Raw genomic sequence first — 12,951 nt, 5'->3', positions numbered from 1 at the left:
TTTTAAATTACACTTCATAGTCTTTGGGACAAAGACTTTGTTGATAAACAATTTTAAAGATAAACTAACAAACTAAAGAAAAGGCATTTAAAATGTAAGATTGTATTTGATTCATTTGTTTATTTGATTAATTAGTTATTAAATTTAACTATTTCAATTGCAATGTGCGATACAGATTTATATGTGTCTGAGACAGAACCATATTGAGGTAAAATAATGACAATGTTTTTTAAACAAAAAAGCTTGTTGAATTGCACTACTTGAATATACATAATAACACTATAATCTTGTTCATGGTAGAGAAAGCTGCTTACATGTACAAAACTAACGGTGAAGACTTAAATGTAAACATAATTATAGCGAGTTACATAAACATAATTATTGTATTATTTTATATTTATATCTAATGTTTGTGGAATGGTTATTGGGGGTCATAATGGAAAATATAATTTATTATTAAAAACTACACTGAATACATTTCTTATTTCATTCTATTTTAATTCTAATTCCTCATTTTTACAACCAACACACAGTTCTTCATATTACTACCCAATTCAAATTCAGAAACTGCCAAAGCCATTGTCAATTCTATAATAACCAACCCTGGGTGATATAAAAAATACCTGGAAATACCTTTTAGAAATCAGTTATAAATATGTATGAGATCAAATTAAACTTAGTATTAGTATTAGTAGACCAAATCTATTTTGGAAACCATTCATTTATTAATTAAATTATATTAATAAAAAAAATAAGAATTGAAGAGAATGTGACTGCACCAGATTCAAAGAGCATTTAATCCATGAAATCACTGAAAAGACACCATCATTATATCTAAAAATGATGGCACAATTAAAAAAAAAGTGAATGTAATTGACACTGATTTGTAATTATTGAAAGGCTATTTAGGTCTAAGTACAGGTACAAAGATAGCAATCATTTCTGAAATAGATGGGAAAAAACAAACAGATGGAGATCAAAATAGGTCATTCATATATTCAGGTGGGGGTGGGGGGGGGGGGGGGGAGACTACATTAAATAAAAAGGACTATTTAAACAGGGCTAATAAATGCATCACAACCATTCCTCCATATTCTAATGGTTTTGAATACCAAATCAATTTACAGTAAATGGTAGCAAACAGTCCCTTCTTACTGCATGATAGTTTCAGTAAATCTGGATTTAGGAGGGTTTAAAGAACGTGGAATCTAGAATAAGAATGTGTACAGTAGCAGGATACAATTTCAATGATTGTAGTACATTCAATATTTCAGATCAGTAAAGAAGAATTGACAAGACATGGAAACAGGCCTTCAAGCAGAGCCTCTGAACACTGGCATAGAATAACAGACCATAAATAATTCAGACAGCATATCAGTTTCAAATTCAGCAATTTTGTTTGATGCACTTCCATCTATAGCAGCGAACAAGCAGCACTACCACAAGATTCAGTTTTCTACAATCAGTTTTACAGTGTCAACTGGCTGAAATGAGCAAGTTTGTGGAGAGTAGAATCCAGTGATTTACAAACACCAATGAGCATCTCTTCGTTTTTTCAGAATGACCTGAGTGTGTTGATTGCATGCATGGTCTCCTCAGAAAGCCATACGAAGACAGAGCAGCAATGACACAGATATTATATGCACTGTCCCGGTGTTTTAAAAATAATGACAAAGGGTTTTTAAAGAAAAACATCTTATGATTTGTCTGTGAAGCACTGTACAGTGATGTAGTACAAGCATTGAAAATGGAAATCAGGAAATGAGTACATTTAGCTAGTTTATAACAAAAAATTATTTAAACCATTAAGTTACTAATTTGCACTATCAGTATGTACTAATATATATATATATACACACACACACACACACACACATATATATATATATATATATATATATATATATATATGTGTGTGTGTGTATTTTTGTAGTGTGTTATATATACTTAGTAGTGTGTATAAGTAGTATATGTAGTGAATGTTTTTATATATATATATATATACATACATACATACACACACACACACACATACACTGTAGTAGTGCATCTCAAACATTTGCAATGGCCCTTGAAAAAAGTTAAAGTAATAAATCCTTCTATATAGTGTAATGTGGTTGATTTTGGTAAAAGCTAGACACAACAAACCCCCTGAAAGGTTACGTGGAGGCAGTCACATGCTCAGGGTCACTAAACTGAGCACATTTCATTGAGTTGTGACCGATGCAGCATATTAAAACCTGCCTACATAATCACCCTCTTCAGTTTAGAGGAGACTCACTGGAGGCATTCAAGCCAACAGCAACAGAGTGTCTCAAAAAAAGTGCACGAGTTGCTTTATTTCCATTTTTTAATTCCAGTGTACTCGTCGTTCTGGGAATATGATTTGAACTTCTGAATAAAGAGAAATAGTTTTACAGAATATGTTTTCTATCATAATTTTAAGATTATGAGGGTAAATCTCGCCCAAAATTACCAAATATATTTTTGCTTAGAAAGCATCTTTGATATTTTTCAGCTGCCTGACAGCCAAGTCTACAGGAAGGCTGAATTTGAGATGGCTGAGGCGGCCCAGGATTCGCAGGGCACCTTCAAAGCCTGTCTGGGCCATGTAGCTCCAGGGCTGGTAGTGTGAGTGTATGAGTGTCCCAGACTTACACAGCAGGTTAAACCATGACACAAGCCTCTGCTCATTGAGAGCCATGCACACCAAGGCCTTAAACTCAGAGTCTGCGCTACGTTTGAATCGTCCGTGCTCTTTAAGAACTGTATGGATGGCCCATAACAGAGACTGCTTGGGTGTGACCGTCACAGGACCGCCCCCTACGGGCAAACTGAAGGACTGCGAGAGCTGTCGGGCAGGTGATTCCACAAACGCCTGGCCGTTTTTGGAATGATAGTACTTGACGAAAAGTTCCCAAGGATGCAGGGACTGAGGAGAAGGGCTGAAGGGCAGCAGGCAGGAAATGGGAGCAAGGACCAGGCTCATGCCCTGAGAAGGAGCATATAATCCGTGGGCCAGCAGGTCCCGGAGCGCAAAGGCTAGCTCTTTACGCACCAAAGCAGTGAGTTTGTCCTGAGGTCCTTCCAGCGACAGGCAGGCGGAGTGGCTGACCACATGTTCCTCCTGAGAGCTGGGCTGCTGGCGGCAGGCTTGCAGACGCACACACTCCACGGCTCCTTCGAGTTTCTGCAGCAAGGGGCCGTAATCTTGAGCTTCGGCACCCTGAGACCACATGTTCTGGGGCACGTGGCCTGCAGTGCATCCGAACTGGCTCAGAGCAAAGATCTGCAGAACCGCTAAGGCTTTCTGGATGAGCTGAAGCCCGGTTTCCCGTATCCTCTGGGCTTGTTCGGGATCCACTTTGGATGGGGAAAAAAGGGATTTAAAGTTACACGCCTTAGCTTTAAAATCGAATAAAATGGTATTATAAAGTGAAGTATAATTACCTCGCTTCATCCCTCCAGGGGCTCCAGTGTTTGGTCCGGCTGCTTGGGCCTGCTGGCTCTTCACACCATCATTTAACAGAGGGTTCCCCACTTCATCTGCGAGGAGCATGATCAGGACAGTGAACCTAAATGTATTTATTTTACTCTACATAGGCACATCAAACTCAAAGGTAACAAAGGTCAGAATTTATGCACAGGAAACTGCAGATAGTGGCATAAGAGTCAATAAGATACAATACCTTTCAAAAGTTTAGGGTTAGTAAGATTTCTTTTTTTAATTAATACTTTTTTAATTTGAGCTTTCTATTCATCAGAGAAACCTGAAAAAAAATGTAGGCAAAGACCAGGCTCATGCCCTGAGAAGGAGCATATAATCCGTGGGCCAGCAGGTCCCGGAGCGCAAAGGCATTTATTTTTAGAAAAAATTATAAAATATGCAAGAAAAGTTCTTACGGTTCTTTTAAAGGATATTCTCTAAACGATATCAGGTCAGTTTTGTAATTGTTTACTCTCCTTCCTCCCCAAAAAAACATGCTTATCAAAGAAGGAGTATATTTAGGTCACTACATACAGTATAAAAAATTACATTTGAAAGTATTTTTGAATAAATGAAGAGAAAAATAAGCATCACATCATTAGCCCAAAGCAGACGTCCTCACCCTGTATGAAGTTAATGAACATCTCCAGGTCTCTGATTTGGGTCTTGAGCTGCTCAACCAGCTGTTCTTTGACTCGAGCTGGGTTGACTATCTGAGCTATGGCAGAGTCCACTCTCTGTCGGAGCTCCTCTGGTGTGAGGTTCCCAATGTCTTCGTTCAGATTCACATCCAGCTTCTTTATTAGCTCATCAATGATCACCTACAGTATTAAAGTGAACAGACGCTAAATAAAATGTTTAAGGGTAATTACTCACATCTTCCAAGTCATTTTTAGTCAAGTCAGTTTTATAGTCATACCCTCTGCCTCTCCATGACGACAGACTGAGGCAGTGAGTCATAGCTGCCCTCTTGGTAGGCGAAGCGTTCCAGGTCGTCGAGTTGGGTCTTCAACTGGAAAATCAGTTCCTTCTGCTTGTTTCTCTGAGCTTCCAAGCGCTCCCTCTTCTCCCTTTCACTCTGCAGTTTATAAAAGCAAAAACACAACTTAGAAAAACCTAAAGTCAACTTTAAAATAACCACAATGTTTACATTGTAGCTAGCTGAAGATATTTGCATATGCTCCGTAGAAGGATAATGAGTTTTTTTTTGGTTTGCTTCATCTGGCTTAGCTTTGCTTATCCCGACATGCAATGCAATTCAGAATATACATAACTATGCATAGCTATACACACGACGTGGCTTCAGTTTAACCATAATCCTGTAAATGTCTACATTTAATAGGCTCTAAGGTACAACATGTTACTGATTAATACAAAAACAAAAACAAACCAAGTATGAATTGTTTCATATTAGAAATACTTCAAATAAACACTAAGTTGTGAAGAAAAGACTGCACAAGGGTCATGCTCATGCTATAGTACTCACCAATTCATCCTGCAAGCAAAGTGTTGCAGAGGAGGAAATAAGGAGAAAGGAAGACATTTTAATGGCAGTAACAAGATACTGCAGCATATGAGAAGGAAAAGGAAGAAATACAGGGACTTTCAAATGTTCCTTGTGCAGTGTTTATTGTAATTTTTTATCACAATACTGTGCTGATTATTTTAAAGGACATGTTGATAAGGTGCTGATTGGCACAAAAGACAATCTTTTTAACAAAAGAGATGCAGACAAATTGAATGCTGATTCCCGAGGGCAAGCACAGGGACTTTGTATAGGCTGATTATGTGTGGGTGGGGGTTTGTCTTGTTGTTGGTACGTGTATCACGGGTGAATATTGTTAGGAGCTACTGAGGAGAACTGGAGCAGGCCTAAAAAAACTGATGGCACTGTATATTAGGGGTTTTCAAACTGGGGTCCATGGAAAAGTACAGAGAAAAACAGAAAATAAATAAATAAATAAATAAATAAATAATAATGCTGAAGTTAGCTGCTTCCAGCTTGGCCAAGTTGGTTTATATCCCCAAAACAACAGGTCTTCAGCAAGACTAGCTGGACTCGCAGCCTAGCCAAGCTTTAGCTGGATAGCCAGCTGGTCCTTCTGCCCAAAGGCTATGGATCGCCTGACCAGATACTCGTCCCTTTCAAAAGACTAGTCTGACCCCACTGAGAGACCAGCTAACTATCTTAGGCTGGTTTAATATGTGTGTTTTCCCCCTGCATGACAGAAATCAGATCCACTACGACAGTAAACAAAGAAACTCACAGAGTTTTCCAGCATCTGAGCATCCTGTGCTCTGCACCCGATGACATGAGGGCATCCTTTGAAAGCAAAGTCCTCCAGCTCCAGCAGCATCCGCTCTTTCTCGTCGCCCTGCGCGTGGACGATCTGTTTCAGTCGAAACTGCACTTGAGCGAAGTGAGATGTTAACGCGAGGAGCGATGAATTCAGCTGCTCCTGCTCATCCTCTAGCTTCCGCAGCCTGACTACCATGTCTGCATCGCTGGACAACACGGAACCAGCCTGCGTGCTCCTCTTCCACTGCTCATCCTCCGGGCTGGCCACGGCTCCCACGGGCGCCCAGCGCTCCCCGGCTCCCGCGAAGGCAGCTTCGCTGTCGGAAGTGGACAGATCCTCCGTCGACATCTGTTTGACAGTTGAAGTAGACAGCCTGGCTGCCCTTTTACACAAAACAACTTCGATCAACTTAATTGATGCGCAGTTTTTAATGTGAATTCAGAATATACGCAACTGCTCTTCAGCAGGTGCAGCGCGGTGTAATACTTACGTCTACAGAAAACATTGCAACGTAATCAAAAGGACTAAGATCTAGCTGTAATATGGAACCAAAGCACCAGAGTTCCAACAGACGTGCCGTTCTATCAATATGTTCTATGTATCAACGAATGTGTGGGCAGGATGTTTACGTCAGTGCGTAATGACGTCAGCGAAACGCACAGTTAAATCAGTTTGTTGAGCGTTTCTGTCCATATTTACTCTTCCTTCAATTCTCTCTGTTTGTTTTAATGCAACGCCCTACGTGTCATTAGATTGGACTGGGTGCCAAACACACCCTATGATTTTTCTGCCCCAGCAGAGATTTTTATTACATGGCACCGACCAGGGAGATTTGATAAATACCCCTACTGGTAAATAATTCTCCAGCAGCCGTTAAAGGTTTCTTTGTCAGTTGGGTGGGTGTCCTGCTGCTTTCTGGTTGACATCTAGGTGAGACAAGCAAATAAGCTTAGGCTGGTTTCTTTCTTTCTTTCTTTCTTTCTTTCTTTCTTTCTTTCTTTCTTTCTTTCTTTCTTTCTTTCTTTCTTTCTTTCTTTCTTTCTTTCTTTCTTTCTTTCTTTCAATTATTCCAGAAAGTTGTACAATGTGATGACACTAGGGGTCGCACTTGACTTGGGAGCCCCATGCAACATCTCTGATGATCATAGACTGTAATCAAACACCTCTGATACGCATTTTCGCTCATGTATTTCTGGGTGCTGTCGACACCTGTCTTGTCTCCATCAGACGCCACGATTGCTGCGTCAGTTGTTTGGCCTGTCCAGCCTGTGCCCGCATGCTGAAGCAGTGTTTGTAGATGGTAGGCTACATGCACTCATAGACCTTATTCAGAGCAGCGCCATGACAGGTATGAACAGGATAGACTTGCCGTGTTTTCAATGGCATCAGCTGTATAAAGCTCCTAGATCATTTATAGTTTTCCACAGCTCTTTTTTTTTTTTTTTTTTTTCTACTGAAATAGATATTTTTGCAGTGTTTCGTCAGCAGAACAATCCAAAAACACATTAAATATGCATGTCTATCCCTCACAGCCTCGCTTTCATTTCTGTTAAAAATCAAAGCTGGCTCTTTTGTCAATAAGGTATGTGGGAATAAGGAAGTATGGCCGTGAGAACGTTGCGTTCGTGACTTTTTTCTTTCTTTTTTTTGAAAGGAAGTCACTCCAGTTGCTCCCCGCCCTGGTCCTTCTGCCGTCAAGCACAAGATCATAAGCTCTGGAGGCGATTTGGGGGCTTCAATGGAAGCATTTCCGCCGGCTGAATCATCTCAGGCCTTCCATTCCCAAACACACTTGTTTCATGATCAAGTTTAGGATGATGAGACTTAATTTCTCATTCAGTGCTCGTGATGAGAACAACTTCTGATTCAGAAGACTCACCTGGGCCCCACCATCAGGTGTGGTTGCGCAGACTAGGTCTGACACTGAGATGGCTGCTGCCACGAACATCGTGCTTGAGTGAACCCCTCCACCCTGCACTGAGCGTTTCCAGTTAGATGAGTGGTTCCTGGGCTTGCAGCCGCAGTTTGCCCCTGTGCATGAGGAGCTCACAAAGTCACAAAATCTTTTACTGCCAGAACACGCTTCACAGGTTCTTCTACCCTCGATGTTGGGGTATCCATCAAATACTCAGACATTCTGCAGGCACAGATGCACTGCAAACGCCGCTCCCTGGAGGAATCATCTGAGACTTCCATCCAAAGTCTGTAGGTTCACGTCGTCCATGAAGACAAGAACTTGCAGCGCTGCTGGACAGGCCGCCTCCACCCTGCATGCCACGAACATGCACAAAGGTAGTATTAAACGCTGTTATTTAGTGGAGCACCTGGGAAACAAAGAACAAAAGTCAATCAATGAAATGGCGCTACCTGATTAAACCACGTGCACATCCAGCAGTCACAGTGCATGAGCAGCTAGACCGTCTCCAGCATATCGCTGACCAACTGGCTTGCCGCTTTTGCCGCTCCATTGAAGCGATAACCAGCACAAGTCACTGGTCTCATTCGAAATCGACATAAGCGCAACATCATTATATGTGAACATTAAAGGCTCTGTGGTGAACCTAGCTCGAATAGTGTCGAGGTAAACTGTACTCAATGGTAATTACAAGCTTTTCAATACACACTTTTCCACCACTATAAAGATGACCATGCATTTACTAAAGCTGTAGAAATATAAAAGTATGGGATTTATTGTTAATATTACTATCATTGGCCTATTGCCTATTACATATTGGGTAATACAGTTTTTTTTTAATTGCTTAAAAGTGGTACGTGAGGCCCACTTAGCAATACCATTCACTTAAACCTAATCTTTAGACCAAATCTGCAAAACTATAAGCACATTATATGCTTTACACTCAGTTTGCAATTGGTAAACAAACTTTTTGCAAAATGCAAAACACAGTTCCCTACATTAGACACATCATTCAAAACTAACAGCTCTTGTTTAATTTGGGAAACACTGCCATTTAAATGCCACATTAATTTACCGATTACATACACCCGATGGTCATGTGTAAAAACACAATTGTTATACACAATTTGTACACTTAGAAATCAAAACTCAATATTTTGATAAACAAATACAACTTTCACCATTGCATTTCTGTTTATTTTGTAAATACATACTAAATATGCATACAAGTCAAGTCACCTTTATTTCTATAGTACTTTATACCAGCGGTCCCCAACCTTTTTTGCGCCACGGACCGGTTTAATATCAGACAATATTTTCACGGACCGGCCTTTAAGGTGTGGCGGATAAATACAACAAAATAAAACTAGATGAAAAAGTTTGTAGACAAACTTTAAGTTGGCATGAAAAGGCCTTGCCAGAAAGTTTGAAGAATTTTTAAAAGCTTGAAGTTTGAAGGTTTTTAGTTTTAATTAGTTGAAGTTGAAGTTTTAGTTTAGTAGTTTTAAAAGTTTGAATGTTTTCAGTTTCAATTAGTTGAAGTTTTAGTTTAGTAGTTTTAAAAGTTTGTAGAAGTTTGAAGGTTTTCAGTTTAGAAATATTAGATAGAATGGAAGCTTAAATGAGTCTTGATGGATTAGAAATAGTATATAGAATGGCAGCTGATGGAGTCTAATGAGCCTCTCCAACTGTCAAAAATTGAATTTAGTTTGAAGTTAGAATGAAAGAAAGAAAGATTACTTAGATAATTTCTAAAATAGATAGATAGATAGATAGATAGATAGATAGATAGTTAGAAAGAAAGAAAGAAAGAAAGAAAGAAAGCTTAAATGAGTCTCAATGAATTAGAAATAGTACATAGAATGGCAGCTGATGGAGTCTAATGAGCCCCTCTAACTTAAAAAATTTGAATTTAGTTTGAAGTTAGAATGAAAGAAATAAAGATTACTTAGATAATTTCTAAGATTATAGATAGATAGATAGATAGATAGAAAGATTAGTTAGAAAGAGAGAAAGAAAGAAAGAAAGAAAGCTTAAATGAGTCTCAATAAATTAGAAATAGTACATAGAATGGCAGCTGATGGAGTCTAATGAGCCTCTCCAACTGTTAAAATTTGAATTTAGGCAGTTGAAGTTTAAATAGTCTTGGCTCAATTTGAACATTCCACAATGAAAGTCTATGGGATTTTTCCAAGTTTTTATCAGCAATTTTAGGAAAACAGCAAGTCTGATCAGTCTAAATAGATAAAGCAACTCGAGTCAGAACAGTTTGAAGGTCTAGTCTGAGTTTAGTGGTTGTAGCTTGAACAGTTTAGGAGGAGTTACGTAGAAATTTAGTCTAAGAATAATAATAATAATAAAAATAATAATCTTAAGTACAATATCAGTAAGTTGGGCTTTTCCAAGCCAACTTATTGATATGACCGGCATAAAAACCAGGGTATTTTTAAAATATAATAATAAACTTGAATCCAATGTGTAGGCCTACTCGCAACTTTATTAGCAGCGTCCTCGTAACATCGCGCCTAAAGACAACTGAGAAAGCCACAAACAAAATGCCCCCCAAAAGAAAAAAATCTCCATGTTTTCGGCGCTGATGCGTTCATGTAACATGTAAGGGTGGCGCTGCCAATAAAGCACCTAAAAGCTGTCACAAAGAACCGGCAAAATTAATGATTATGAATATGTAAAATATAGCAGGAGACATTTTAATTGTTCACTAATAAACAAGTGTTTTCTGTGTCAGTGTCGGCTGCAAAGATGAAGTTGATGATGCTGACTCGCGATCTTCACAGTAGTGAACGCGCCAGAGAGAAATGCACATTTCATACGAATTACATAAGCAGAGAACAGTCAGTTCTCTTTCGTTTTGAATTGTTCTGTTTAAAAGTAGACATTTCAAGCTTTCTATATATGTCTCAGGTCTGTGAGGCAAGTAGGCTACCTTATCACTGAGTTTCGGTTAATTTATGAGACGAGCTCCAGTTCACGCGCTGGGGCCTCCGTGTCGTGATTATCTATTTTCTAATATATTTACTTCTTATTTATTAAATCCAGGCAATTGGTTGATGAAACATTGATTAAAATTAAGATACAATTAATACAAAACGAAATTAAATTTAAAGACAGGCTTTGTGCTTTCTGTTTGAGGTCTCTGTTACCCCTTTTCCACCAAAAAAGAACTGGTTCGGAACTGGTGCTGGTTCAAAGTTGGTTCAACTTGCGAACCTTCTCAGAACCTGTTTGTTTTTCCACTGACTAGAGCCCAGCGAACAATGTCATCACTGTGTACGTTGCCATAGGCTACATCTTACACCGGACGCGCAGCGCCACGTCTAGTAACAGCTCTCACCTGAAAATCCGATAACATCAGCAATTTTCTGATTTCTGTAAATGAATATAAAACTAAATGTATATTGCAGCACAGGGTGAAGTCAGTATACATTAACTACGATATGAGACACATACATGCAAATTCAATATAAAACTATGTAACGTTAAATGGCGCTCTGTTGCGCGGCAGGATTTTGAACACGGTCCTGAGCCGTTGCTGGGCGCCGCGGACAGACGCCGAAAGGCGCCGCCGGTGTGTGTACGTACACTTCTAGAGAATAATGTGTTCGAATAAAGGCGCGGGGCTGAGCTGAGCTGCGCGTCCGGTGTGCGACCCCCTTTAGCTTTCCAAGAAACGCTTGCGCCAAATTCAAACATAACAATTACAATGGCGGACTACATCGTCTTTCTGCAAATGTTTCTCCTTGCTTTGCGATCCTATATTGGGGTCAGAAGAAGACGTTTAGAACACATTTGTGCTGCTCGGACAGAGGTTACGTTCGAGAAGAAGTTCGACAATAACCCCGCCCCCAGCCCCCGACGTAAGCATGACGTGGTTAAAGAACGGTTCTAGTCCAGCAAAGAGTTGGTGCCGCTTTGGAACCAATTTTCCTGGCTGAGAACCGGTTCTTTGGCTGTCGAAACACAAAGAACTGGTTCGCGAGTAGGCACCGACTCCGAACCGGCACCAGCACTGCCTTGGTGAAAAAGGGGTATGTGAAAGTTTTAAAGCAGTCTTTTAGTGCCGCTTTCAGAGCGCTCAAGTCCGTAACAGAGAACTGTCCAATATGTAACATTGTTTTGTTTTTGTGTGAAATAAATTTCTAAATAAATGCGACTTATAGTCCAGTGTGACTTGCTATATATGTTTTTTCTTCTTCATGACGCATTTTTTGACTGATGCGACTGAATTTCCATCGCAAGTAGCCTACTGTCCTTTCTGTCTCGCGTGGTATGAAGGACTACACGGCTTACCTGGTGCATTGGAAAGATTATGACATAGCCAGCAGCTTGCCAACATCAGCACCACCAAACCTCGTAGCGCGGTTCAGCTGGTTGTGGCGTTTTCCCCAGGGACCCCTAGTGTCATCACATCAACACAATGCTGAAGTGACTGACAGAATAGGGAATGTCTTGGTTGCTATTGTAACCTCTGTTCCCTGATGGCATCGTGTCCCTCCTGCCACAAGACTACCCACTGAAATGGCTGAATTGTTGTAGGATTGAAAATAATCCAAGATATTTGACAACAAAATACATTTGCTTTACTGTTTCCACCCCCTCTTTCTACCACAAGGACCATTTGGAGTTCCCAAAGGCACAGGGGGGCTGATAGTGATCAAGGCCTGTAGGCCAAGATGTGTGTACTTTGGGGGTCTATGAATTGTCACACCTTTAGTACGGTGAGGGAAGTTGTAATTATCTGATTGGTTAGCTTGAATGTCTCACATATGGGGTTTAGTCACATGGTCAGGGAAAGGATAGATTGTAACTGTGGCTCTGTCTCTTTGTTGCTCTGGCTCTGTTATTATTCTCTGGGTCCCTTTCTTGGGGCTCTCTCTCTTTACCTCCTGCAGGAAATCCACGCTTACACTGTTTTGGCTCCTAAAGCACAAACCTGAATGAGTGGATGCAAGACACCTTTTATACTCACATGTACAGTGGGGTGGCATGCAAATTCCACTCACCAATTGTCATTTGCCTTTTCTGAAGTATCAGGTGTTTGAGGCTCCCAAGTACGACTCCTTAGAGTCATCACATCGACACAATGTCTCATTCTTCAATCAGAGAATGAAGGTTACAACAGTTACCATGTTAATTGACTGGGCATTTGTCTACTTGTTTGTATTTATGCTATATTTTTTTATAAAATTCATAAGAAATCTTAAATAAAATGTATTTTTATATATTGTATT

The 12,951-nt window shown here is 39.9% G+C and overlaps 1 protein-coding gene and 1 long non-coding RNA gene across 2 annotated transcripts; one reads left to right on the top strand and one right to left on the bottom strand.

Moving 5' to 3' along the window:
- Positions 1–778: 778 nt before the first annotated feature.
- rundc1 (RUN domain containing 1) lies at positions 779–6,273 on the bottom strand. Its single transcript, XM_082142558.1, has 5 exons — positions 5,755–6,273; positions 4,407–4,565; positions 4,110–4,308; positions 3,451–3,546; positions 779–3,363 (listed from the first exon to the last, which is right to left on the bottom strand). The coding sequence occupies exons 1-5, from the start codon at positions 6,133–6,135 to the stop codon at positions 2,492–2,494; spliced, it is 1,707 nt and encodes a 568-aa protein (XP_081998684.1). The 5' UTR covers positions 6,136–6,273; the 3' UTR covers positions 779–2,491.
- A 181-nt stretch (positions 6,274–6,454) lies between these two features.
- On the top strand, positions 6,455–11,882 carry LOC309479579. The gene is made up of 3 exons (XR_014199320.1): positions 6,455–7,135; positions 7,442–10,852; positions 11,747–11,882. It is a non-coding gene; the product is annotated as an uncharacterized lncRNA (long non-coding RNA).
- The last annotated feature ends 1,069 nt before the right edge of the window (positions 11,883–12,951 follow it).

This window comes from Leuciscus leuciscus (assembly GCF_965113295.1).
Source record: "Leuciscus leuciscus genome assembly, chromosome: 1".
NCBI lineage: Eukaryota > Metazoa > Chordata > Actinopteri > Cypriniformes > Leuciscidae > Leuciscus > Leuciscus leuciscus.
Note: the sequence above shows the minus strand (reverse complement) of the source record. Positions and strands in the feature narration are given on the sequence as shown.